Raw genomic sequence first — 27,744 nt, 5'->3', positions numbered from 1 at the left:
TTTTCCATTGTCATTACTCAAAAACCGTTTAAAATCATTCAAATGAAACTTGGTACACTTTTTGTCTGTGAGAATATACGGACGTGTGTAGCAAAGGTTATCACTTTCAATTGCATTTAAAACAAACCTGAAACTAATGAGTAAAGAAAGGTGTTTGGTTTAGCATTTGTGAAATAGATAAGATTTTATTCAAACATCAAAGAAAGTTAGAAAAGCATGGGAATGTGTGTCGCACGTAGCATTCGTGCGATCACTTAAAGCTGCACTCTCACAGATTGACCGTTTTGACAACTTTTTATTTTATTTTTGGTCTTGAAATGAATCAATCTTTGCGTAAATATCAGTAAACCAGTGATATAAGACTGGTGGCAAAATATCAGATCACATGCGCAGTTTTTCATATTAACGTTCATAATTGATGTTTTATGGCTAAAAGCGTTAAAACGCTTAACGAAAAATGCATTAAACATCAATTTTTGAATATAAATAATTAAAAATAAAATCATGCGATCTGAGTTTTGTCAGCAGTCTTTTTTCACTGGTTTCCAGACATATACGCAAAAAAATCGCGAGTTCCAAGACAAAAATTTAAAAAAAAATGTTGTTTTAACGGTCTATCTGTGAGAGTGCAGCTTTAAAAGGTCATTCCTGGTCAGATGTTCATAGTACATGGAAAAACTTGCGTCTTAGCCGTAACTGTTCGTATTTGTGTTGGATTTCAGCCAAACTTAAGCGCTATGTGATGATAAAGATATGTCGACAAAAATAGGTAGCGTTCATAATCGAATGACAATGCGCGCGCTCTCCCCTAAAATTATACAAGTAAAACCTTTAGCATGTCAAAATAGTTCACCCAATATGCATATATACATCAGAGTGCTATGTCGACCATACAATAGTAGCGTTCATATTCGAAGGCCAATGCGCGCTTTACCCTAAGATTGTACAAAATGGTACACCAAATATTCATATAATACACCAGAATGCGCCATTTAAAACTTTAAGATTCGCCATAATGTTCCAGGGGAGGTCCCCGACACCACATATCACATTTAGAGTCAAATTATGTTTTGGTTTTTAGGGAAGGGTTGCCCCAATGCCCCCCCCCTTACTTCAAATCCTGGATCCGCCCCTTTCTTTAAACATCGCTGTCGATGCGTTGGTTGATAAAAATAATATTGAACAATTCGGTGTAGCTATGACATAAATTCACTAGATATGAAATAAATCATCCACATATATCCGTTTAATTGTCCAATATAAAACCCTTGATTGGGTTAAAGCTGCTTTCTCACGGATTGACAGTTTTGGCATTATATTTCATTAAATTATTTCAGAATCAGCTGAGTTTGGCATCAAACCCTTCAATTCAGTCGAATAAGATAACTCACTATAAGTCAAATCTAATCTTATTTGGGAAACTGCCGAAAAATTATTTTTCTTAAAGCGGTAGTTACGCGTAAACCATAAACCACAAATTTTGAACGTTAATATGAACAACAGTGAACTGATATTCTGCCAGCAGTCTGATATCACTGGTTTCCAGACATTTGCACAACCACTGGTTCGTGCAAAGACAAAACAATGTCAAACCGGCCAATCTGTGAGAGTGCAGCTTTAAGACTGTCGCATAATTAAACGCGACACAAATTCGTATTATAAGTTTAGAACTTCAGATGTTATTAAAATCCATGGTATAGAAATAAATAAACTGTGAATAGAATAGTATTTGTGTGTGTGTGACCCATTGAATTTATTATAAAGGATGCCACTTTTGTATTTTATCATTGCCACGTATGAAACGGATTGTCATTTATATCGGAGGAAGAGATGTTAATTGTTGGTAAATAAATATATAAAAAGTCAGTGAATAGAAAGCTTTTTATGGGAATTTAAGTGTTATCGGGGCGGTTTACTTTCAAGCGCATTTTATATCATTTTAGACCTATTACCACAGCTGGATTGAAAATGTAATCGCTTTACATGAATGGGTTGTCTTAAATGGTTATCATTAACCGACCATCGTTAGGGCTACCGGCTAGGATGGCTAAGGTATCATAATTGTATCGGCTTGTTACATTATACAGAAGTGGGCGTTTAAAGGAAACTATTGCACGGTGAAGTGTTCGTAGGTAAACACAAATGATACTGGTGGATTTGACAGTATCCAGATCGCGTAAAAATAGCTAACACTGATTATTGATTACGAGTTAGGTAATTAATACGGTATTTTCGTTGTATAAATAATGATTGTCTCGTATAAATGAACACATACTTAAAAAAGAAGGTTGCACGGATAAGCAGTTTAGCATTCAAGTGCAGGAGATAAAATGGTCTAGTTTTGATTTACAACAAATTGGGCACGTGAATCGCTTTTTAAAAGGGTTATTTATGGTGTCTGGCATTTAGGTGACACGTTAAGAATACGTACGCCACCAAAATGGATAGTCTAAATCCAACAGCTTTACCGAGATTAAAACGTTCTATGATTGTGATGGTACTATTGGAGATTATTATAACATTCCCAGTGAATTCCGCGGAATTACCAAACCTCAACCGCGAAGTATCTCGAAACTCGAGAGATTCTCCACGCCTCATAGACAATGCGGAGTCAGACTCGCGACTCCTGCGGCGGTCCAAGCGCTATATAGAATGGGGACCGGATGTCGCCGGTCCATACTGCGCCACGCGGCGCGGTGGCTGCTGCCCCAACCGCATTGACTCGTGCGCCGTGCCGATTCTAGACACCTTGTGCTACTGTGATGAGTTCTGTGACCGAGAGAGGAGTGACTGTTGTCCCGACTTCCGGTCCTTCTGTAGGGGCACGCGGCCCACAACGCCCACAACGCCCAGTAACATTACCAGTAAGTCTATATGGCTATAATTTTTTAAGTTATGGTGGATGGTGGTTGGAAGACGTACATCGCTGCTTTAGACCAATTTAAAATAATTGTTTGATTTCATTGGGGGCAGGGGGTGACAATTTACTTTTCTTATTTAAAATATTTCTTTAAGCTAGATGACTGTTTCACCACATGTGTTCATACTCTTGTATTGCATAAGGGCCATATACATGTACATGTGTTTCTAGACGAACCACGAACGCGATCGTAACATGTCACATTTTTATATGTGAGTGTTTACATCGACACTGTAGGTATAAATAAACGCCGTTCCCGGACAGTACCGGACCAATACGCAAATACAGACCCTAGTTCGACATTTTTATTTGGGTCAATACAATTTAAAGGCCTAGTTTAAGGAATGTTTGGCATGACAATCCCCTGCTGCGCATCTCCTGCTAATTGCACGGGTGTCACAGTAGGGGTCAAGTTCCTGTGTAATCGAATATTGGCTCAGGGCCATTTAGGTTCCATTTCATAATAAAACTTCCAAAACTGCGCAGCAGGATACTCAGATCGGAGATCTGATAAGACAATTAGGCAATTAGATTAAGATCAATTAACAGAGGTTGTGTACAAATCCACGGTTTTGGTGGGGAGCGACGGAAAAAAGAGGGGGCGGGCGGGGCTGAAAAACCAGCAATTAATTTATAGTCGTCTTTTATATTCATAGTCAGTTTTCAAGGTATATTTCCATGCAGTTTATCTGCTTGCATATTATGATTCTTCTATTAGACCATACAAATTTGACTCATTTTTCAACAAATTGACAAATTCTATAAAAATCATCTAAATGTGTTCCATCACGAATTGAAACACTTTTTTGTTTTTTTTTTCACAAAAATGATATTGTGATTTCGTGATTTTTTTTTAAATTAACATTGTTCTTTGCCAAATGTGTCGTCCATTGTGAGCGTCCACATGAAGCGGGCGCCTTTGATGTTAGCTTCTATTTCCTTCCGTCTTGTTAGGGCGTCATTGGACTGCCATCGATAACACGGTAATTGCAAAAGATAATATTGTTTCACTTTCGGAAATAGTTTTTTCCCAGGTTTTGGTATTTTAAGAAAGCAAGCCCACAACCACAGTTATTTTAACTATATGTCTCATATAAAAACCTACCAATACAAATCCGATTAACTGTACATTTTCAGATCAATGGCTTCAAGATAAAAACAAACAAAAAACAAGAAAAAACTTCATGTTGACCGGCAATTTTGACGTTCACTTTCGATTTTGATTTCAATGAAAAACCTCTTGTCATGCATATAAACATCCACATTTTATTAAATATGATATTATATAGAAATTGATGCTGGACGTTGGATGTGGTACTCCCACCACAAGGGGTGCGATGGGGGAGTGGGCAGGGTGGTGGTGGTGGTGGTGGTGGTGGTGTGTGTGTGAGGGGGGGGGGGGGTGTAATCCCACAAGCTGTAACGTGGGTACGGACAGATGTGACCGAAATTATTTATTTATAATTTGACATACTTTGAAAAAGAAATCCAACCCAATTTTCAGAAACTACACTAATATTGTATAAGCTGTACATGAATAAGAAGCACATATGAAACGTTGAGAAAAATAGCTTGCTAGTTATGCACCAGTCAATTGTAACCACGGCCGCCCAGGTCCGGGGGTATACCGGGATAGCCGGGGAAATGGGCCGTGTTTTTACCTTTCAGGTTGCCCCGAAGTGCCGGGTTGAATGCCGTGGTTTTGTCTACGTTTTAAATTAAGCGGGGAATGGGACTTACCTATGGTCCCTGGGGTGCGGGGGCATTTGGCAGGGATTTTACCATCTGTTCGTCCCCGCAGGACGGGCATTTTAGCCGGGGTTGGCTGGACGTCCCCACTATTCCCCTATACTATAAAATTGACTGGTGCATAAGAAGCACATATGAAACGTTGAGAAAAATAGCTTGCTAATTATCTTAAACTCTTTCCCAAACAATCAGGCGTAATTTCAGGATTCTATAAATTAATCCATTTTATGATAGGATTCTCCGTATCAAAAATCGTTTGAAAGATCCTTTTAATGTACATTTTTTTGGACCTTCTATTTGGAAGAATTTGGAAATAAAATCGCACTCAAATAGTTATTTGGTGAACTTAACAAAACGTTTTAAATCGTATACCAAAAACTGAGCTTATGGACTTAAAGATGCACTCTCACAAATTTGCTTTGATAACATCTTCATTTTTTGTTTTGGGAGAGCGATCTTTTTGCGTAAATAGCAAAAAACCTGTAATATTAGACTGCATCGCAGTTTTTCATATTCAAGTTCTAAATTAATTATTTATACTAAAAGCGTTACAAACGCTCATACAACATCAATTTTTGATCATAAATATGAAAATTGCCATCTGATTTTTGCCACCAGTCTTTTATCACTGGTTTCCATGTATTTTTCGCAAAAAATGGCACGTTCCAAGACAAAAATAAAAATGCTGTAAAAACGTTCAATCTATGACAGTGCAGCTTTAATATCTAGGACAGTGATTACGACCAGTCTCAAGTATGAGTTCACCCTCAAGAATAATAATGGCAAGTCTTCATTTCATTGTAACTTTCCTTCTAGCAAAGCATTGATGGTGAACTTTGCTTAATCATGTTACTATTTGAATTTGTACTAATACTGTATTGAAAAATCCATTTTTGTTTGTGAACGAAGTGGAATAAAGATGATTTGTTGATGAATAATCCATTTTTTACGAAGTGGAATAAAGATGATTTATTGTTCCATTCTGTGTTTAAGTCTAGACTCAAGTTTGAGACTTTTTGTAATCGTGGCTTTTGCAAACAGTATATACCAGTCATGAAAATAATTTACTGTGAAATCATTAATGTTCGTGGGCATGAAATTTCGTGGTTTGCCGAAAAAAAACAATTTCGTGGGTACTTGAATTCGTGCATAATATTCACGCGCTGGCCCGTGATTTCTGTCTTCTACGTCACTCGGTTTATGACACTCGCTAATGTGGTACGACATGCCAATTAGTGCATATACCCATGTCACTTATCGATTTAATTGGGAATAAAGGTAATAAAAGAAGATGTACCCTGATCATAAATACAGATAGGGGAAGCCATTGAATGTCAATTAAGAATTTTGCAAACTGTGAAAACACCGAAAAGGTGCGTATATTGTCACGTTCGGTGCTTAGTAAACTTCAATGTACTAATAATCGATTAATTATTTCATTAAATAAAAAAATCGAGTATGGACACTCATCACGCACATCTTGTAAACTGGGAGATTTTCATTAACAGCACACGTTTAACCACGTGCTTATAACTGTCATTTGCTGCATACAACACATTTAATTGATTTGGTTCATTATTTGTTAAAGGCAGTTATAATATATTAACAGAATAATGATCGTAAGTTATACAGTGAGACAGGTGTTAACACTGTATACTGCGACCTCTGTTAAGAATATACTAGAGTATGTAGGTAACAAGGCAATTGAAAAAGTGAATAAAGGGTTTATATTTCGTGGGATCTTGAATTCGTGGATCACCCAACCCACGAAAACCACGAACATTAATGCCCCACGAACATTAATGATTTCACATGATTTCAATGATTTATATACTGTCATCCGTCTTTCTTGTGACATAAATAAAACTTTAGAGGCTTGGATGCACAGATGTAAAATAATTTATATACGTTACACACTACTGATTTATTTTCCTATACATTCAGTGCAAACAGACGACACTTCAGATTGAAAAAAAATGTCATTCCTAGCATTTCACGTATATGACAACCATACATGTCCCAAAAATTCTGTTCAAACCGAATTGATTTAATAAATAAAATACATATGTCGCGTTTCTCCAATAAAAAAATCACCCAGATTTAAGTCATGCACCGTTTAATGCACCAGTCAATTGTAACCACGCCCCCCCCCCCCCCCTGGTCCGGGGAATAGCGGGGACTTTGACCTTCGGTCCAGCCAACCCCGGGTAAAACCCCCGCCCTGCGGGGAAGAAATGATAGTAAAATCCCCGCCAAATGCCCCCGCACCACAGGGACCCTAGGTAAGGCCCATTCCCCGCTATATTTTGCGCGAAGACAAAACCACCGCATTCACCTGGCACTGCGGGGCCACCTGAAAGGTAAAAACACGGCCCATTTCCCCGACTATCCCCGGTATACCCCCGGAACTTGGGGAGCCGTGGTTACAACTGACTGGTGCACAATTATCAAGGAATCCATGTTGCATCAGGCCGGAAGACAGCAAGTTCTAGTTCCAGAAAAAAATAATCTCTGAGATATTTATGTTTTTTGTTGTTGTTTTTCTCTTTGAGTGCAGGAATTGGACTGTGAATATATATATATGTATATATTTAAATTATGTGCATCACTAAGACATAAATAAGATATCAATCTAAAGAAGCATTCTCATATTTAAATATATATATATATATATATATATATATATATATATATATAGGGTATCCTGGACCACATCCTGTTATTTTTTTGGATTTAGTCATAACGTACCTATACACGCACATACGTTTGAATACAACTGATAAGCATAAATTTCAGATTAAAACGCAATGAGAATGTCACATCATTGATAACCTTGCATTAATTTACTGACCTAATTACCTTGTTTGTCATATGTCGGTAGATAAAAGCTTAAGATAAAAATCTTTATGTCATATATCATAAACATTTAGTTTAACATAACAGATGATACATCATGGCGCCTTTGAGCTTTACAGTCGTATAATAAGACATAGATTTATTGATATCATGATGTAAAAATAAGAAAAACTGGGGACAGGTTTTTTATAAGGCCTTAAAAATATATTTGGTTCGGGTTACCCGACCCTACCTTCGAAATAGGCGCCGACTGTACCGTTTTTATAGTCTGTAGGTAAACATATATAATATATATATTTGTTTTCAAGTGTGTGTTTCAATATGTTGTTAAAAGCCTTTAAAGCTTTATAAAGGATATTATTTTCACACCATTCTCCAAAGATAACGATAAAGTTCTTATTATTAAACTAATAAAAAAATGAAAAAGCCTACCTACACTACCTGTTTTTGAAAAGGATTTTATCCTAACTAAACCATTTTTTTGGCCTAAGCAAATATATTACCGCTTTAAGAGCGCAATTTAAATTGGGAATAAATATGAAATTAAAGAAATGTTTGCATTGAAAATAAAAAGACAGCCTAAATAAGATCGGTTTACATTTGTAAGAGTTCACAAATTTAAGTATCGTAATGATATAACTAGATAAATATTTGTATAGTAGGTGTCATATATAGTCAAATATATACACAAGCTTGTCTGTCTGTTTTTCCAAATTTAGAAAGGTCCTTCTATATCTTAAGTTACACGTTTTGAAATGTTAATGCTGCACTCTTATAGATTGACAGGTTTGTCTCTTCTTCTTTGTTTGTCTCATATTCAGCTTATTTTGGCATCGATGCCTCCCATTCAGCCATTAGATAACTCACACAATAGAACATATCACTTTTTTTTTGTAAAAACGCCGAAACAAATATTTTTTTCTTAAGTGCTAAGCTTTATAGCCATAAAACAAAATTTTCAAACGTAAATATGAAAAACTGTGATCTGATTTTGTCAGCAGTCCAAAATTACTGGTTTCCAGACCTTTACACAAAGCATGGTACATTCCAAGACAAAAAAATAAAAAGGTGGCAAAACGGTCAATCTGTAAGAGTACAGCTTTTAATAGAGACTCGTTCACAGAATATTTATTGTAATTTTCTTTTAATTTGTTCAATTTGGGTTATTTGAATACATATTATTATATTACTTAACAATACACAAAACAGGAACTGGAAGATTCTCATTTCAACTGAATTGTGTTAATCTAACGTCATTAAGGCCTAGTTTAAGCCTTATATAAGTGACCCCAACTCCCCGCCCCCTCAGTCTGTGCATAGTATAAAACTTTTGTGTATTCATCATCATCAGATCTGAGATCTGATTGTCCTGCTGTGCAGAACTGAAGGTTTTATCATATACATGCATTATTATTACAGTTTTAAAAGTGTTTCTAACATTATCGGAGTAATGATGTTGTATCATTGAAACAAGCACTATGTTCATATCCTACACACAATCTATGCTTCACCCCATACAATGTGGATGTGACCCTTTAAAATCATGATGAATTTCATTATTTGTATAGGATTATTTGGTTTGGATTATTTGGTTTGAATAAGATTGCATTTTGAAATACCGCATCAAATTGCGCTCACCTGAACAATCTTGATAGTGTTGATTTAATTAATCGCTCCACTCACTTTTGGGGCAACTTCAACGAAGCTTCATATGAAAATGATATTTGATATTTTGGCAGACTAAGTATTTTTTCATATAAACTTTAATTTCACATGATCGGCCCTCTACCGAAGTTCATGATAACATTACAGCATGAGTGTATGTGACAAAGAAATACATAATAAGAAACATATGTGACATATATGTTATGCGAAAAATGATATCACACCTGTGATAAATATGATCACATTCTTCACAGAGGTCTGTGAAAATATGCTCATATTCAGCAAGTTATTAATAAGGATTTTTTAAGTAAACGATATGATCTTGTAATAATAATATAAATGTTGTGAAAAGAGAAATAATGGCGTCCCTTTAAGAAACGAAATAGCATACGACTACGATAAAACCCAGCAAAATGTGAAAAAAATGCAATTCAGATGTGGAGAGGCACATATTTGTTTATCGTGCACATTTAAATTTAAATATGAAATATGATATAGCATGTCACATCAAAAACCTGCACCAATCTCAAATGTCATAGAAAATGTCGCATAGCTCTCAGTTCACAGTTTTATTCTACTCTCAACACAAAATACAAATATGTGTTTTGAGGTCATCAACATGAATAATACAAAATGTTGTATATAAACATGTAACATAACAATAATGTACATTAACCGGGCTGTATGGTTAGAAATGAAGTACTAAGCAGGTACAAATATAACTAGTTGGAGTATATAAACAGATAGAACTATTTATAAGGACAGTGGATGCTATAATTAGTGAAAATCAAGTAATTTAGTTAAGGGTTGCCAGTTGGTGTTTTAAAAGCTTGACATAGAATTTTGACAAATTTGCTGAGGTTATTTAGCTTCAAAGAATCATTTTCACACATAACATTTTTGAAGATAATATATATCAGTATTATGCATGTTGATATAAGGCAAGTATCTTTTCCTATCATTAACAAAATATGGGCACAATAAAAGATAGTGGAATTCATCACCAATTTCATTTAGAGTACATAATTGGCATTTTCTATAGTTTCTGTCCATCTTCCTTTTTCAATTGGTAAATGATTATTACAAAGTCTAAAATTTATTAGAGACTGGACAAGGTTCTCATTTTCATTAAGATAACATTTTTCAAGTTCCAATTCAGTTTTATAAAATTTTGTAATTGGTACATTTGGAGGAATTAAAAACATCACTATTCCAGGTCTGTTTGAACGGGTCTTTTAAACAAATTTAGACTAGATTCAACAAACATTGCCTTGAAGCAGTATAATATTGGTTCTACCATATATATCTCAAACTACATTCATCAAGAATAGCTTTGACATTACTAAACCATCCATAATAATGTTCATGAGCAGTAAAATAAAATATTTCAATAGGATATTATACAAAATAGATGATATATTGTAATGGTTATGGGCCAGTTTATACCAAAATCCTACTACGCGTTTGTAATCATAAAACTTTTTAACATTCAGAATATGCTTCATAAAATCAGTGTGCACCTTTTCTATTAAATTAAGATCGCCGTAGCCCCAAACTTCACAGGCATAGAGTACAATAGGTGCAACAGTATTGTCAAATAACTTAATTCGGCAATCTCATGGTAGACATAGATTTCTAATCTTCATATATAGACAAAATAAAGCTTTTCTCTACAACACGTTTTTTTACAGTTGGTGAACCGTTCATTTTTTTAAAAAGTTACACCAAGATATTTGAAAGCGTCTACAACTTCAAACTGTTTGTTATTAACAAAGATATTTCTATTGCGTCTTGCTCTATCACCAAATACTAAAACTTTTGTCTTTTCAACTTGAATATCAAGCTTCCATTTATCGCAGAAATCAGCAAAATTATTCAATAAAGAAATCAGCTCATTTTCTGATTTAGCAAACAGTACTGTATCATCTGCATACAATAATACTACTATTTCAAGATCAACATCATTTATATCAATACATGCGTTGCTTTTACTTAACATTTAATGCTCTAAATCATACGTAACATTAAATGCTCTAAATCATACGTAACATTAAATGCTCTAAATCATACGTGACTATGTTTTATGAAAAATGAGATCCCATTTTTCACACCTGTGACGAAGAGGATCTTATTTTTCACAGGTGTGAAGATTGTGGTCTGTGAACAATTTGGTCCCACAGACGTACAAGGACACACTATTGTTTTCGTATCGATGGGAGGTCGGCTGTGGCCCCAAATGCGCCCCCTCTGATTTCAACTCTTTGCTTCGCCGCCTTTCAGATTATTTTGTCATTATTAACATTTAACAATCGTCCATTAAATGGTATTTTAGCACCATATGCGAGCAATAAATATTATATATATATATATATATTGAAAAGAATTTCAAATGGCACATACAAGATGAGGCGGTATTTCAAAACGCAATACGATCCAAACCAAATAATCCAATCCAAATAATCAATAATCATCATGATTTTAAAAGGGTCTCATTCACATTATAGAGGGTCAGACATAGATTTCGTGTATAATGTGAATAAAGGTCGATTATAATACGAACATCTTTATGATTAAGAATGGTTCAGCCAGCGAATCTACCTCGTGTTTTCAATAGGCAGTGGAATTGTTAAGATGTAAAAACTGCTATTCTTTACGATTTTAAAATGGCGGGACTTAAATGTGTGGAATGTATTTGCTTACATGTGTATGCAAATATGCCAACCAGTACGCTGATGCCTTATTTCATTTCGAAATTAATCAGCCCTCTTGTTATTGCCTTATCTAAGCGGGAAAAAACGAATTTAAGCATTATATGGACAATCTGAGGTCGTATTCAAACATCAATGGTAAACATTTTTTGGAAAGATTCGCATATAGACACTGTCATTTATTAAATCCTTTACATCCGAAAATAAAAGCACCTCGCGGCACTTTGGATACAAAATGACTCCTTTGGCGAATATCCCATCAACCGATGGGAGTCACACTTGGGGATGTGACGGGGTCAAGCCATAATGCAGCCATTATAGGGCGGGGGCAGACCTTTATTTACTCAACAACAACAACAATAAAAGCTCCATTTAGCCAGGGCCTAAAATAACAAGTCACATATTGAGTGTCCTTCTGACCGAAGCACAATGGACAGCGCGTGCCAGCGTATTAGTTACAGCCTGAACCAGGTTGAAGTCAACTGTTTAATGTCTGAAGAGGTTACATCAACTGTTCAAGTGTCTCGAATTTCAATAACTACTGGTCATCGTAAGTTTGTGGTCAGTGTTGGTCAATGACGGTCAAATGGTAATTAAGTGACTGCATCACGGTCAGTTGCGACTATTCATAATTGCAATAGAAGTGTGGTTTGACCGCGAAAATGGCTAGCAAAGGAGACACTCACTTCATAGAACAGACACAGGCGTAACCGAAGGTCATTGATGAACTTGTTGGTCATATCTGAAAAAGGTCATTTACAAATATGTCATTTTAGACAATGACGTACCAGGTGCGTAGCTGCCTATGCACAAGTACACGGCTGAATCCACATGATTCTGACAAAAAATAGCAGAACAATTCAAAATGTGGAATTCGTATTTGACGATTCACGCTGTTACAGAAATAAGGACATTGACATTGAAATTTAAATATGCAGTTCAATGGCAAAAGGACGGAAAATTAGACTTCTATTAGACAATATGAATGCTATTTACATAATCGGGGCTTATTTTTTTGCTATTTTAGAGACAAGATATCTGCCAAGAAAATAGTTTTTTTGTTGAGTTATTATCCTAAAATATATAAAACTGTCCATTTCCTAATACTAAATAAACGCTTAATAACGCTCAGAATGTACCAGATTGCACTATTATTTTCATAATTTTAAGTCTGACCTCCTAGCACAATTATGAATCCACATTATAAGAGCGCTAGCTATGACCATGAATACGTAAAGTGTAATCCAGTACACGCTTAATTTGATGGAATCACAGAAAGTCATTGTCCGAATATAACATTTTTGAATTGCATTCGGAACTACTCGGCCATTTTTTCGAAAACAACCTCGGATGTGTTTGGACGGTTTACATACTCAAAAATTGGTACGTTTAAGTCCGCTGCAAGTAGATCGCGTAGTAATTTTATTTAGCAGTTAAACTTAATGACTTAACTTTTGGGAATCTTAATTATGTTTGCAATAATACACTTCACTGGCAATCAATTTAAACTTGATACATATATACAACTCTAAAACACTACATTTAATTAATAATATAATTTTAAAAAAACGAACTACTTCAACTGATGTACCGGCATACATCCGAGGATGTTTTCGATGAAAATGACCGAGGAGTTCCGAATGTTTTGAATTGATGGTTGAAATTTGGAGAGCTTTTAATTTGTTACTCGGGATCATAGGCAATGTAGACAGGTAAATTGTTTTGAACTGTCTTCCACTATGAATCACGTTTTAAAATGGCACATATAGGGTTCCCTTTGTCGGAGTAATCTCTTCGAAGACCCGGGGCCGTGATTACGAACAGTCTCAAGTCTAGACTCAGACTCAGAAAAGCATTTTTATAAAGGAACAGAAAATCATGTTTATTCCATTTCTGTTACAAAAATAGGTAAATAATAGTAAAACATTCAAATAGTAATACATTTCAGCAAATTTTACCATCAATGCTCTGATAGAAGGAAAATTACAATGAAATGAAGTTTTGCCATAATGAGTCTTGAGAATGACCTCAGACTTGAGATTTTTGGTAATCACTGCCCCTGGGTAAAAAAAAAATGAATTGGTTAGGAACGTTAATATTCTCTTCATTGGAGAATGGTGTTAAAGTAATCTTCGGCCTTAAAACTTCAAAGGTTTTAAACTACATATTAAAAAACAACACTTTTTTATTATTTTTATTTTATTTAAAAACTTTCCAACTGACTTAAAAGCGCTAGGGTCGGCGTCAACTTCGTAGGTAGGGTCGGGTAACTCAAACCAAATGTATTTTAGGCTCTGTCTGGGCAATTTGCTCCTATTACCATAATCAATTATTAAAAAACCCATAGATGTACTCTTTCCCAGAAAACTCGAATTAGTAAAATTGGATCATGAATAACCTATTCTTAAGCGATCAATAAAAAAGGGTTCGTTGTACATAATCATAATATATAAAATTAAGGCATTCTGGTAATTAAATATTTTTTTTGCACAAATGTCTGAAACATGCGATACTGATTTGCTAAGTATCAATGATATATGGTATTATGAGTGAATTTACGACCTGTTATCCTGTATATAAATCAAAACCAGGTTCTGTTTTCATGTGATTTTGTCTGCAATACGAAACTGAGACAGACAGAAGTCAAATTTGATTTTCATTTGAATGACACACATTGATCTTAATTTGAACAAGTGCACTTAAACTGTGCGTTATCAACGCTTCAAGTACTTCTGACTTCCTTTTAACTGCGATCGGGTAATCAAGCTTTTTTGTTTCTTTTTTTTTGTGTTTGATAAAATTTGTGTCAGTAATCTATGTCAGTAAGTTAAGATAGCAAAATTCCCTAGAGATTGGATTTATATTTCCGTCCTAGTTAAACTTATATCAGAGTTGCTTGTCGAATTATTTTGTGATGATATATTCATTTTAAAAATACTTTGTTACCAAATACAGTCGAAACTCGTTGGCTCGATACCGTTTGGGTCGATTTCCTCGTTGGCTCGAACTTGATGTAAAGAACCGATTCTATACACCATGTAAGAATTCTCGCTTGGCTCGATATTCATGAGGCTCGAAGAATTTTTACCGGTCCCTGGGATCTCGAGCCAACGGGTTTCGACTGTAAATCGTTCACTTTACCAAAATCATGACACAGGGGTTGTCTCAAAGGCCATAGACATGGGTTTTTTCTTGTAAGTTTCCTTTTGCTTTCTTAAAGCTGCACTCTCACAGATTTATCATTTATACAAGTTTTTGATTTTTTGCGTAAATATCTGCAGACCATTGATATAAGAATGCTGACAAAAAATCAGATCGTAGATTTTCATATTTCCGTTTGAAAATTAATCTTTTATGGCTTAAACCGTTACTAACCGTTACTAACGGTTTAAGAATAAATGCATAAACATGCAAATGCAATATTGTTCGTCCCGGAAAAATCATCTATAAGGGAACGGTTAAATTAAAAGTTCTGCAACATTATTTCTGATGTTGATCACATAAAGAGCGACAAAAGGTCAAGACCACACTTTCCAGAACTCTTCATTATGGGTGCTTCGACGTTCCTTAAAAAAACTTATGTGGTGGTAGTGGAAATTCTTTTTAAGATGTAAGGATATGACGTACACTATCATTTTTATGGTCGATTGTTGAATATAATTATGACAAAATAAACTGAGAGGTGTCGAAGCAAAGAGTTGAAAATAGATGGTGCGCATTTTGGGCGCATCATAGGACACGCATCCTTTTCTCCGAAGCTCCAAAACTTGGTAGAGGATAGGGCGACCTTCCAAAAGGAAATTGTGCATTCTTGTGTTATTTATGCATTGTTGTCTGTCAAATTGCCATTTACATTTCAACCACTTTATTAAATAGTGAGTGATAATGCAACTATAGGTAATAGCATTAAAGCTGAACTCCAACAGATATATTTTTTGTTGTCGTTTTGCTTGTGTTTTTGCTTACGCTTCGGCAGTTTTCCAAACATTTGTAATGAGATATGTTTTATTGTGAGTATTCTTATGCGACTGAATTGAAGGCGTTGATTCTGAGACAATTATTTTTTCAAAAAATATCAAAACTGTGAATCTGTGAGAGTGAAGCTTGAAAGGTATGACATGATTTTTTACGGGAACGGAAAAAATGTGTGCCATCATTTCAATATTCTAGTGTATTTGAATAGGTAATGTACCAAAAAAAAATATGTGAAAAGGCAAAAACTATTGACGGCACTTGGCGCTAACATAAACATAGGCCGCGGGTGACAAATAAATCCTACTTCGAATATCTTGGCCAATTGTTCATGGCTTAAAACAGCCCGATATGATAAGGTTATATCCCATGTACTGATGATACAAGTACTTAGTCTTGTCGAATGTCTTTTGTCGACTTAACGACAAATAACACGACATGTTGTCAAAATCTTATCGAATTGTCCAATTAATAAATGGATAATCGGCTTACGTTTTTGTCGACAAAATAAGGATAATCGATAATAAGGGAAAGAGTCGACATGAATTAGTGAAATTACCGTGATAAACCTCGTGATGTCGGAATAAAACAAGTCGACACGACTATACGATCATATATATTATCTGTATATATACGATTTGCGCTTCCATAGGCATAAAAATGAAAATACATTTGGCTCGGGTTACCCGACCCTGCCTGAGAAATAGATGAGTCCCCACCGTTTTTATAGCCAATTGGTGAAAAAAAAAAAAAAATACACGCTAATAGACTACATAAATAATAATAGTGATGATAATAATAATAATAATAATAATAATAATAATATTTATAATAATAATAATAATAATAATAATAATAATAATAATAATAATAGTTTTAAGTGTGTGTTTTAATATTTGGTTTAAAACCTTTGAAGCTCTAAACAGAAGATTACTTAACACCATTCTCCAATGATGGCAATAACGTTCCAATATAAAGCCTTGTAAAAAAAAAGAAGAAAAAAAAAGACTACCTATTTGGGAAAGGATGTCACCCTAACCAAGCCATTTTGCCATACATGAGAGAAAATTGCTTTTATACAAACAATTTGTTTGTTTTTCTCGGCAAAATGCGCATCGAGTCAACCACATTCATTTCGTTTTATCCAAACTGACCTTTAAAATGTCGATGTTATGTATTTATGATGTAATCATATTGCCATTTCAGCGCCATGTGAATATAAAGACCGCTATTACGGACAAAATGACACTATTCAAGAAAACTGCAATTTATGGTGAGTGAGATAAAAATCATTATTTGCATACAATACTCTTTTTAAAACATGTTAAGCATGTAAAAATTTAAACTCTGTTGAAATGGGCATGCATATTTGAAAGGGCAGTCGGTCTGAAGGTCTTTCGTTCGGTAGACCCACTTTTTCGTACAATAATTTGGTTAAAATGTTAAAAAATATTCTTATATAGTTTGACCTAGGGCTATGAAACTTCAGTAGAGGGATGGTCTTGACCACTACATGACCTTAAGGTCAAGTTTTTAATGTTGTTTGGAAAACTTTGTCCGGAACAGACTTACCTGGCACTATGCCACATCAGTAAAAATATACTGAAATTGACGTGGTGGACAAGCCAAGCAAATTTCCCATTGGAAAATTATGCCAAACATTGCCAACTTTGGAGAAATCCGCTGAAGCGAAAGTGCGTATAGAGTTATATAGGGAAAATATGGTTAAACAGTTCTCACGACTTAGTCTTTCAACAGATCAACTTACTTCCTACATATATGTTAGGATAATTCTTGCCCTTTAAGATGATGGTTTTGTATTAATTGTATGATTTTTACATTTCTGTCCCTTTTAAGGGTTATGTTGGTCATGAAAAGTTACATTGAAATAAGGAGCTAAAAATTGTTTTGCTATTTAAAGTCATTATAGACATCCGATCGCTTAGCTTCCAACGGATTAGGATGCAGAATTTTTTCTCTTTCAAATGCACTAATGGATTTTTAAATATCTTTCGGTCCTTTTTGAACATTTATATAAAATTTGTAGAAAATCGATGCCCAAAAATTGTGTATTCAACTGTACAACAGCGGCTGCGAAAAATACATGTGTCGTAAGCGACGTTAATCATCAGAAAGTAAGATTCAATACGTTGTGAACAACTATATCATTTTTTGTATGTTTAATGATATTTCTTTTCAATGGTATCATCTGGTGTCTAGTCCCTTTAATAACACGGATGTGTGCTGCAGACAATACTGGGTCCAGCTTCAATCCTGCTGAGAGAGCTCGGTAACACCCGTAAAGTTACGAGTAGAATGCGTTCAATAAATGGTCTTATGTTATATATATTGAAACGCTGTGTACGCAAAGAACGGGCTTAAGGAGTGAAATTTACGATCTTAAAGATGCACTCTTCCTCCCAAATAAGATTTAACACAATTAATACAAATGTTTTATTATATCAAAAAGGATAAATAAATGTCGAAAACAATGGTTCTTATGCAGGATTCCGAGTTTAATTTGAAATAAAGGTGCAGAAAAACACGGTATTTCCACCTCATCAGACGAACGTAGATCAAAGTTTTTAAATATTCAGCTATAAAATACACGGTTACCATCGTGTTATCAGTAATTATTATTTCCATAAATGTATTTTATAAGTAGTTAAAGGTTTATCATTTAAAATTAGGATTGATATACATGTGCATGTATTGATTTTGAATAAGAGTGCCTTCAATCTTTCTTAAAACGGTTCGAAGACGACAAACTGACTACAACTTTTACGTGTATCATTATGAAAACAGACTTATTTATTAGTAATGATTATCAGTTGAATAGTGACCCACTTGTACGTGCTGGAAGATATAGTTAGTATTTGAGGTCAGTAGGTCTCCGTTAACTGCAACATAAATAACGTACGTTTTCTTCGTTTTTCAGTCGATGTGCCCCGGACTCCCGCAGTAAGAGCGGCTACTCATTCAAGTGTGAAAATGACGTCTGCCTTATACGTGAAAACGTTATCAACATCGTCAACAACCACCCTGAAAAATACTGGTAAGGCAAAACAATACGGTATGCATGATCCAGGATTTGACGTAAGAGAGGGTGTAACTTGGGTACTAAGGGGCGTAAGCTTTGAACTTGTGCCCCTTCCTCAGAACAGAAATCTATTTGATTTAAAATGTTTGCAGTGGTGGTGGGGGTGGGGGATACTTTTCCAAGAAAAAATCACAATTTCTTTTCTGAAATTGTGCATTTTTGAGCGTACTTTATTATTTTTTCTCTCCTAAATTGAAGCAAAAAAAGTAAACTGGGGCGACTTTATTTTATTTATTTTTTGGGAGGTGGGGTAGGGGGGGTATGGGGTTTCGTTATCGGTATGGTATATTCCTATACTATGATATAGTGTGATGTAATACGCTATGATATGACATAGTCAATAAGAAATAGTGTGTGTATTATGTATGACTTATTGACGATACCTATATTTTGGATGAACTTGAAAATAAGCCTGTTCAAATAGCATTTCTAATGACGCTTGTATTGCAGCCATCTTTTATATTTAAACACATCAATGATTACACATTTGTGCGCGTCGCTTTTGACTATCTCGATTAAAATAATAGGTGGCGCGCGTCCAACTACTCACAGTTCTGGGGACTCAGTCTCGCGGAGGGCCGGAGGTACCGCCTGGGTACGCATAAACCGGACGACCTAGTCCTCACCATGACGCCAATAAAGGTTCGTACCGAGAGCGATAATGTTTAGCGTAGAATAGTTTATTAGCTCGATTACTTAAGAGAGGAAAAACATAAAGAGGAAATTATGTCATCTTCGCCTCGACGTCGCCATGACCCTGTGATTTACATTTTGCGTTCATGTCATATATAAGGCACATTTATCCACTACGTTGGTGTTTATTAATGCCAACGTATTCAAGACTTAAGATGTCATTCATCGCAGGTCTCGCAGCAATATGGGTCCAAAATTACTATTCGTCTGAAACATTAAAAAGTACTGTTTGAAAGTATTTTTCAATATCGTTTGTTAAATGAAAAGCCGTAATGCCGCTGTTCAAGTAAGTTAAATACATAAAATGAATTAAAAAAATATTTATTATTGTATTTTTTTTTTAAATTTTATTGGTAAATTGTATTTTCACGTATCGGGTTCTATATGTATGTTGGGCTACCCGCTAAAACGTACTGGGCACGTGGATACCCATAGTCGCAACCCATAAATTATTGTTCAGCCTTTCTTGAAACTGTTATGTTCCACATACACTTTTTAAGCGTTACTATAAGCACAATTTCCACAGAAAACAACAACTGATTTAATCACAACAACCATTTTATTGCCCAATTTGCTTAATACTTTACTACTCATCATGGCGAACATTCCTGGAAAGTTTCTCGAAAATCCTAATTCCAATGGTGAATATAGAGTCCGGACATGGCTCAGTCCGGACCCGAGTCCTATCAACAGAAAACGTTTGACATTTGACCTCTAAGCGTGACGTTGACTTTTGAGGTAGAGATCTAGGGTCTTGTGCTCGACACTTCACCTCATCATGGCGAACCCTTATGGCAAGTTGCTCGAAAAGTTTAAAATGCACGGTCAAGACACAGCGCGGAAAAAGGATCATTTCAACCTCAAAGCTCTTAGCCTGACCTTGATGTATAATCCTTAGTCTTGTGCGCGACACGCCATCTTATGATGGTAAGCATTCATGGCACGTTTTTTTTGAAAATCCTATAAGGCATGGTCAAGATACAAACCCGGACAAGGACGCAATGGCACACGCACGCGCACATGCATCCTCACGAAACCGCCATTGTAATAGTTCTGTCTCGCCCGCCGCAAGCGAGCTTGCCAAAAAATATTCATCTCTTTGCTTCATTTCCTGCAGATACAACCAAACGGACGACTTCTTCAGAGTTTTGATGCACGGATAAAGTGGGGACGTTTCGTGCACGGGATAAGGGATCAGGGTAATTGTGCATCCTCCTGGGCGTTCTCCACCACAGGTACACTGTCACACAGGGCTTATCAGCTTCATAAACGATTTTTGTTTGTTCAAATGTTGGATCAGAATGTATTTCACCAAGTGAACACCAAAAGCTACCAGTATATTTCAATAGTGGCGCAGTTCTCGATTTTACACTGAAACAAATAACTTTTAACAAATTTTGAGGAAATTTAATAATTATTAAGGGAGTGAACTCTTTCTCATTGCCTAACGTTCAATTGTCCACCCTTTTTTATTTTGGCGCCTTTTTCACTTGTTCTTTAGTTTCTTTAATCCGGTTCGGACGTGTGTTTTCTCCCTTCCTCCCGCCCGGTTCTTGTGAACGAAACGTTATGTCGGAAATAACGATGTTTGAATCAAGGCCATATTTGATTGGAAAAGTGAGAGCCCGCTAAAATATCAAAACATTCCCCAATGATGTTCTTCGATCTCAATTTTATATTACGTCACAACAAAGTTTTTATTTTTTATCAGTGCTAAAAGGTTTTAGAATACAACCTACATTTACAGCCAATGAAATTGCAGATCATGGCAATCATCAAGTACTAGGCTTATTCATTATGAATATCAGCTTTCGCGGATGTTTATAGGTCCGCCCACACCGCTCTAGCCGATACATTATCCCTACGACGTTAGATTCTGAGTTGACAATGTGTCAGCCAATGAGATTGTATGTCAGTTAAATCATCCGAATTAAATTTAAATGATTAAGAATGGCTCGTTCGCTGCGCTCACTCCACCCATTCTTTATGATTCAGATTTTAATAAATGTCTTCAAACTATTACAGAACTCCTGCTTTCATTATTTGATTATATGTTGCCAATCAGATGGCTATATTTACAAGAATAAGAAGTGTTTATTTAATGTGGACGATAAAGTCAATAATCAATAATAATATTAGTCAGCATCTAAATAGCATTTAAAATAATACATAGGCACTTTTTTCTGATCTAAACAATTCTATATAATACAAATAATGTGTTTGAACTATTTTTTGCAAGTGACTGTATATCTATTTTCTGACTTTTTAGCCATGGCAGCGGACCGGCTGAGTATCGAGTCTAAGGGCGTGGCTGCGCAGAATTTGTCCCCTCAGAATCTGCTCTCGTGCAACCGGCATGGACAGGACGGATGCCGGGGAGGCAGCCTCGACCGCGCTTGGTGGTACATTAGGCAACGAGGGTAACTCTTCTGTTTTGCTGTGTTGTTGTTGTTGTTGTTGATGGTGTTGTTGTTGTTGTTGTTGTTTTTCACATTTTTATATTTGTCTTCTTCGACGTCGTCATTGTGTAGAAAGGTTCCATTTAGTATGACTAGAATACCTCAAATATCATTTTCGCGGGAAAAGGGCGTGAATGCGCAAATGCGCCAAGTAGCAGGATGAAACAAAATGATCTAGCGAACATATGGAAGCGCTAAATACGAAACAGTATAAACATACGCCATTTCATCCCTATGATCCCGTCATTGGCACACTTTCGCTCCTCCACTTGGTACATTTTCGCACCGCAATATGGCGGGTTTTAGCATTGTCGCCCTTTTGATGCCAAATTGCGAAAACACGGAATGGCGAAAATCCACCACCATACGTTTTGTTACTGTTAGCATAACTTTATTATGTGTGATACGGGTATAAGCATTGTCGTCTGCATTCGGGAACCCTTGTATTTTGTCTTGGGCCCCCGCATTGTCACAGCGTTCTTCTGCCCGTTAGCATACTTGTCTGGCTACGTTACAATCGGAACGTAATCGCCTATTTCCGAAAGAAATATACGAGTTTGCCGGAGATTGCCGAGCAGTTACGATTGGCTATGTCCATGGCCAGCACAATCATAACAACTCGGCCATCTCCGGCAAGCTTCGAGATAGACAATTCTGTTGGATAATAGCCGAGGTGTTTCGAGAGTGGCCAGCATATATGTATCACTGACATTTATAAAACACTATATGTCCCATTTTTGACACCATTGACTAATTAATGCTTACATATTATTACCGCATTTATTGTGTTTATTATTTTTTTTTTTTTTTTTTAGATTGACCACGGAAGACTGTTACCCGTATGTGAGCGGAAGTACCGGCACTGAGGGGCGGTGTCAGGTGCGGGAGGGACAGACGATCGGGCCGTGTCTGCGTGGAGACCGTGTGTTCCAATCTACGCCCCCGTATAGGATCGCTATGAAGGTTAGTCTAACAGACCCGAAGAAAATTGATTTAAATACATGTATGCATATAAATATTACGATTAATTAAAAACACAAACACACACACAATTAAACACAACAACAGCAACAACAACAACAACAACATCACCACCACCACTAACAACAACAACAATAATAACAACAACAACAACAACAACAACACCACCACCAACACCAACAAAAACAACAGCAAAACCATAAAAATGTTTTACTTAAATATGTTGTGCGATCGTTACGTTTGCATGTTGTATTTCAGGAATATGACATAATGACGGAAATAGAACAAAACGGACCCGTCCAGGGTATGTTGGTTTATTTATATAATATATTCTAACCGAAAAAGATTGTGTGAATACACATGTGTGTTATAACACTATGATGGACTTAAATTTCATTCAATACTTTAACAACTATTCTCACTATTTTGGGATAACATGACAATCTTAAATTCCTTTACGGAGAATTAGCGAGAGCTTTATACTTCTAAAAAGAGTTTCGCTTTTAATATATATGCTAATTGGTTTATGTCTGCCCCAAACGTTGTTGTAACACTATATGTATTACAGTAACTACCAAATGATTCAAAAGAATCTTGATTTTTTTTCCTGCAAATTCTTTTTGGACTATTTATTATGCGGATGATAAAAAGAACGCCAAGCTTAAAAACCAAGGGCGACAAGTGCTTTTACCATTCACATTTGCTCTCGCATTTAGTTCCCTTTGTGGTATTTAAAGACTTGTTCTCGAACTCTTTAAGTCGAAATAAATAATCAAATAAAAAGAGAAACTGTAAATATAAGTATTGATTCGTATTTTATTGTGCGTTCATAGTATTAACGCTCGGTCGCGTTTTGCATATTTTCAAAGAATCGCTGGCGCGGTACACGGCTATGCAAAATCGCGGCCGAGTGTTCATACTGCATGATCGCACAAAAAATAAGAATCAGTCCTTAAATGAACTGATAAACATTTTTTTCATGCCAGGAAAATTATTTTAATTTTATGGAAATGTATATAAAAGCCTCATAAATTTATATCTTGATAATTACATTTTGTTGTTTGATTTCGACTAATGTAACATTTGTTACTTCGGTTCCATTTCCAAATTGATGTTTATTTCTATATAAGCAAATCTACTCCCAATTTTGGTGAATTGTAAATAAATTATAACACCTTTCTTCAACAATAGCGACGTTCAAGGTACAGGCCGATTTCTTCATGTATAAGTCTGGTGTCTACCGGTACTCGCGTGTAGGGCCAGAACCCAGGGACGAACGGAACCTCTACCACTCCGTCAGGATCATTGGGTAATAGGGAAGGACTTTGGAGGGAGGGGGGTAGGGGGAGGCGAGAGTTGGGGGAGGGCCGAGAGATGTATTCAGGTGATTCCAAAAGAAAAGGGGGATATGAGTGTGTTTAAATCTTATAAGACATACTCATATAAATCAAATGACAATGTCAAAGTAGGGAATTAATGTATATGAGATATAATAATAAAATTTAAAATATAAATGAGTTAATTGGGCAATTGTGGAATTGGACTTCAGAGGTGGCGTACTTGTTTCTCTTTGTGTTTTTTTAGGGGGGGGGGGGGGGGGGGGCAGGGGCAACTTATGACTTGCGCCCCCAAAGTAACCCGACAATTACACAGTCTATAGGTGGTTGGGAGGGCCCTCCTTCATGCATATTTTGGACTTTAAGTTGAAAATGTAGCATTATGCATAATGCTATGAATTATAAGTATATGTTTTCTCTGATATTGACTTTAGACAGTTACCTTGGACAATTTTAGGTGGTAGCAAGCCAGTTGCCCGCTGCCCACCCCCTTAATCCGCTTTTGAATAATTAGATAAATTTTTTTCAGGTGGGGAGAGGAACGTGTTGGCCGGCGAGTGTTGAAGTACTGGGTAAGTGCATTCGATTGGGAACCGGGGTGACTTTGATTAAATAGATCTGTAGGCGCATCTCAAGATATCCCAAATCTTAATTAAAACATGGGTAGCCTATAACTATTTGTGTATTAAAGGGGCTTGACACCAGACGATATACTTTTAAGATTATTTTTTTTTTGTAAAAAACTTACATAAAATTGATATCGTTGTCTACAACGCATTAAATTTTACTTACTGATGTATCAAATTGCTTACGACACATTTATCTTTCGCAGTTTTTTTGCGTATTTTTCCAATTTGTCTACCACGTAAATCCCAGTTAATTTAAAAATAGTGTCAGTATATGCATCTGTACTAATTAAGTGACATTCACATGCTAAACATACGCTGTAAACCTTAAAACCACTATTCGCTATTTTAAACGGGTAAACTATCCTTATTTTTTATTTATATCATGTAAAATTATGTAATTTCGGCCTCATACTAGCACGTATTGACAATTCTAGGCGTGTGTTGTGGAAATTTTGTATTTGCCGATTTCGGCCCTCTGGTGTCTTGTCCCGTTAATGCCTAGTCATAATGATGTGTCTGGGGAAACGACAAGTGTGTAATAAACATGTTTAAGCCCATTAATGTATATACATACAGGGACTAAACACACAATTATTATAATGAAGATTGTACCATTGAACTCGAACTTCAAACAAATACGATATGTACATTAGGCTTTACCAGATCGTTTGTATGGTTAGCGGCAGGTTTCAATTTAAAGACAGCTGCCATACGCGTTATGCACCAATCAATTGTAACCACGGACCCCCCCCCCCCCCCCCCCAGGTCCGGGGAATAGCGGGGACTTTGACTTTCGGTCCAGCCAACCCCGGCTAAAATCCCCGCTCTGCGGGGACGAACATATGGTAAAATCCCCGCCAAATGCCCCCGCACCCCGGGGACCCTAGGTAAGGCCCAATCCCCGCTATATTTAAAGCGAAGACAAAACGACCGCATTCACCCGGCACTGCGGGCTACCTGAATGGTAAAAACACGGCCCATTTCCCCGGCTATCCCCGGTATACCCCCGGACCTGGGCGGGGCCGTGGTTACAACTGACTGGTGCATTATGAAAAAGACAAGAACAAGAACAACAACAACAAATGCCATAACACATCTTATTCCCCTCAACAAACTCCGTTGCTTGCAGTTTACACTCACAGAAACCATAAAGAAAGCATTATATTTATAACATAAACATTAGCAAGAATATTGAACTTCCCATTGTAAATGATACATTTCTTGACTCAAATCGAAGTTATCACTAGGACACAAATATTTAAATTAAATATAATTTAAATTTGGTAATTTGCCTACCGCCCCGATTTAGCCTTTAACATGTACTCAAATTGCTTTCAGCGTTGTGCAAACTCATGGGGAACTGATTGGGGTGAAGATGGCTACTTCCGGATTGCGCGAGGTGAAAACGAATGTGAAATAGGTATGACGTCATTATTTATTTATTATTTTTTAGCAACGTCATAGCACTTTAAAAGATCAATGGTATCAGGGATATTACAGAGCCTTGTACATGTCTGGAGTCAGCTATCGACCTACATTAAGTAATAGTTAGATTACATGAATATATATATTAATGATTAAGTGTGGGCGGAGTGAGCGTAGCAATATGAAGGCAAAATCTGCCGTAGAAAGTGTGTATCGGAGGAGTGGCACAGTGGCTTGATGACAAAGCTCATTAATGTCAAAATAAATAATTTCAACTAGCCAAAATTATATTTTATACATACTTGAACATGTATATTATCAATATAATACATTGCCATAAACATAAAATGAGATTTGACAAAATTCAAAAAAAATATTGTGACTTTAATAAGCCTTTGTCATCAAGCCACTGTGGGAGAGTGGCAGTAGGCGGACATTTCAACACCCGCGAAAATTCAATTTCTTTATGATTAAGCGAGTACTTAATGAATGCAATTTCATTGACTGAATATTCGTAGGTTGTATTCTAATAATAAATGGTGACTTATGCAATCTTCAGAATCGTTTGTGGTCGGAGCCTGGGGAAAAGTGGCGGGAGATGACGAGTTACAAGCATTGTTGTTAAGCTCGCGCAGAGAACGCTATGAACGCTTCGAGGCAAACAGAAGAAACAGACGACATTTGAGAAGACGAAGGAAACGTCACCATAAAGCCAAAAATTAGGGATTTTTTACTGATTTTTTAGACATTCTAATTCATCAGAGGTTTGATAGTGTAATCTGTACGTGCATCATCGCTCTGACATACGAGAAGGTTTTTTTTTTAAATGGAGAGACGTTATGATTAAGATCTACTATGTACGTTATTCGAGTCACGTGCAGAGATTTACGTGTATGCAGTCAGGTTTAGTGATCAAAACAACTTCCAGGCGTGAAGTAGATATTGCGTTCATAACTAAATAACTTTCGTACACCGTATACCGAATATAATCTAAATTGTTTTACATTTATGTAAATATTAAGTATATCGAACCGAGAAAAGTGCGTGTTTTACACTGTATCCAAGACATCGAACTGCTAAAAGTGTAGATAGACGCTGATGAATACACTTTCGAAGCGGCAGAAGGAAAAGTGACGTTGCAAACGTTTTATAAATAGTGCCCACGTCCAGGGTAAACTTTGTGACATTTTGTGCTTAATAAATTATTGTAATCTCTGTTGCATAATATTTATGATAAACATATACCACGA

General features: G+C 36.1%; 1 protein-coding gene across 1 annotated transcript; it reads left to right on the top strand.

Annotated features, from left to right (window-relative positions):
- The first annotated feature begins 1,821 nt into the window (after nucleotides 1-1,821).
- On the top strand, nucleotides 1,822-27,744 carry LOC128213268 (uncharacterized peptidase C1-like protein F26E4.3). The gene is made up of 12 exons (XM_052918856.1): nucleotides 1,822-2,864; nucleotides 17,077-17,143; nucleotides 18,809-18,925; nucleotides 19,498-19,612; nucleotides 20,781-20,898; nucleotides 21,933-22,083; nucleotides 22,938-23,085; nucleotides 23,362-23,407; nucleotides 24,295-24,412; nucleotides 24,970-25,012; nucleotides 26,408-26,489; nucleotides 27,054-27,744. Exons 1-12 carry the CDS (start codon nucleotides 2,441-2,443, stop codon nucleotides 27,215-27,217), a joined length of 1,593 nt encoding a protein of 530 aa, XP_052774816.1. The 5' UTR covers nucleotides 1,822-2,440; the 3' UTR covers nucleotides 27,218-27,744.

Source organism: Mya arenaria, chromosome 13 (assembly GCF_026914265.1).
Source record: "Mya arenaria isolate MELC-2E11 chromosome 13, ASM2691426v1".
In the NCBI taxonomy this organism is placed as follows: domain Eukaryota; kingdom Metazoa; phylum Mollusca; class Bivalvia; order Myida; family Myidae; genus Mya; species Mya arenaria.
Note: the sequence above shows the minus strand (reverse complement) of the source record. Positions and strands in the feature narration are given on the sequence as shown.